We start from the raw sequence: 1816 nt of genomic DNA, 5'->3' as shown, positions 1-1816 counted from the left end.
AATTCCCCACCGTGGCATGGTTTCAGGGAATTTACGAGCAAACGATGCATTAAAAATAATGCTCTTCAGGAATTTGTGTAGCGGTCCCCGTTTGTCTTCTGACATTTCCGCGCCTTCGTCACTCGTGCAGCCTGACTTTCGGTCAATGGTGCCTCGAAGAAAGTACGGCAACTCCTGCGGTTGCGTGGCATCCAAGTGAACGTCGTGCATCCATTGCGGGAACAACAAAAACCGCGTCGGGCCAACAGAGTGGGGCGGAAGGAAATATCCCCCAAAGTAAGGGCGGCGCACATTCGTCACGTCATGTAATTTGCCAGCAGCCTCAATCTCCATTGCAAGACGGGTTTGATTTCTTTTACGCACCGCCTCAGTGAAGATATGGCGCGAGGGCTCCGCTAGCATTTTATCCTCGCGTATACCCAATGCCCTTCTCGAATGGGGATCCTGCACACTAACAATAAATTCACCGTCCTTGCCGGTGGCGTTGCACTCCTCTATGCGCACCTCCACTTTGTTCAATTGGGTGTTGTCCGTCCGCGGCGAGGTTGCCTCGTAAACTGGCGAACGTTGAGAGAAGTGTGCCCATCGATGCGTGGCGCAAGCAGCCAAGTCATTTTCCATCCTTGAAAGAAGTATGTCAGTGTCTTCTACAGTGTTTTTTTGTTGCGTTACGCCAATGTTACCTTCACGAAAGTAGCGGCCCTTGAGCCAATGCATACATGCATCATCGTGGCCAACTTTTGAGGTGTGTAACTCAAAGTGCGCCACAATTGGCATGCTTGATGCATCCCTTGCGACCGTCATGTGTGCTTCCTTCCGCCCCAGGCCAGTGGTAAATCCCCTTCTCTTCTGGCACCTGCAATGACACAAAGAAATGAATTAAAATAATAATAATAATAATAAAATTCAAAAGATAAAAACACACAAAAAAAATAATATTTAATAATAATAATAATAATAAAGAGAAGTTGAATTAATGAATAAAAAAAATAATTTAAAAAAAAAAACCAGCAGCAACAAAATGGGAGTAAATGGGGGGAGAAAAAAGGACACAGAGACAAAAGGAGGGTATCATGTTTCCAGTGCACCTTCGGTTTAGTTTACCACATCGACCCAAACACAGTGAGGAAACACAGAGCAGAAAAGATGTCGTTACAATCCCACCATCCCAACCACCGCGCCCCCTTTCTTTTTTTTCGTTGCTGCTGTTGTTTTATTTATTTTTTTTGTTTTTTCACTACTCTCTCTCCCATCCTTTCCTTCAAAAATCCCTGCGCTAAGATGCAGTCGCGGGCACCGCTCCATCCGACGCCGCTCCACCGGCAACTGCAGTATGAAATAAAAGACGCACATACGGAGGTCTGAAGACTCCCCCGCATCCCTTTTTTAATGCGTCTATAAATAAATATATTTGTGGTTATTGCCGTTGATAAATCATTACCAGTTCTTTCCCCCCCCCCCCCCCCCCCTTCTTTTCGCTTTTGTGTGTGTTCTCGTGGGTGCCGCCTCGTTTGTGCGCATAAAGGCGATTGTGAGGGGTGGGAAAGACAATCGCGATTACGGCACATCTCCACCGCCTACGCCGTCGCAACGACAGCCTGCTGCTCGACGGTCTTCAGCAATTCACTCATCCTAAGCCGCCGTGCCTTTTCCTCAATGAAGCGCCACACCACAGGCGACTCCTTCACCCGCTTCAAAGGGGTTTCCTGCACCAACTCCACAAACTTTAAGAGATCCTCCTTCGTAAGCAGCAGCTCCCGGGGAGGACGCAGAACCATCGTGTTATCCTCCGTGATGACCTCCTCGCCGCTGTCGC

The 1816-nt window shown here is 48.1% G+C and overlaps 2 protein-coding genes across 2 annotated transcripts, besides 3 other annotated features; both read right to left on the bottom strand.

Annotated features, from left to right (window-relative positions):
* Tc00.1047053432867.10 (hypothetical protein, conserved) lies at nucleotides 1–777 on the bottom strand (the record flags this gene model as incomplete). Its single annotated transcript, XM_797422.1, has 1 exon — nucleotides 1–777. A coding segment is annotated over one exon (777 nt), but the record flags the coding sequence as incomplete, so codon positions are not given.
* Nucleotides 1–1816: a sequence feature (haploid, Esmeraldo-like haplotype).
* Nucleotides 884–961: a microsatellite.
* Nucleotides 972–1007: a sequence feature (AT_rich).
* Tc00.1047053432867.20 (hypothetical protein, conserved) lies at nucleotides 1578–1816 on the bottom strand (the record flags this gene model as incomplete). Its single annotated transcript, XM_797421.1, has 1 exon — nucleotides 1578–1816. A coding segment is annotated over one exon (239 nt), but the record flags the coding sequence as incomplete, so codon positions are not given.

The sequence above is a fragment of the Trypanosoma cruzi genome, genomic scaffold (genome assembly GCF_000209065.1).
Source record: "Trypanosoma cruzi strain CL Brener 1047053517185 genomic scaffold, whole genome shotgun sequence".
Classification (NCBI taxonomy): domain Eukaryota; phylum Euglenozoa; class Kinetoplastea; order Trypanosomatida; family Trypanosomatidae; genus Trypanosoma; species Trypanosoma cruzi.
Note: the sequence above shows the minus strand (reverse complement) of the source record. Positions and strands in the feature narration are given on the sequence as shown.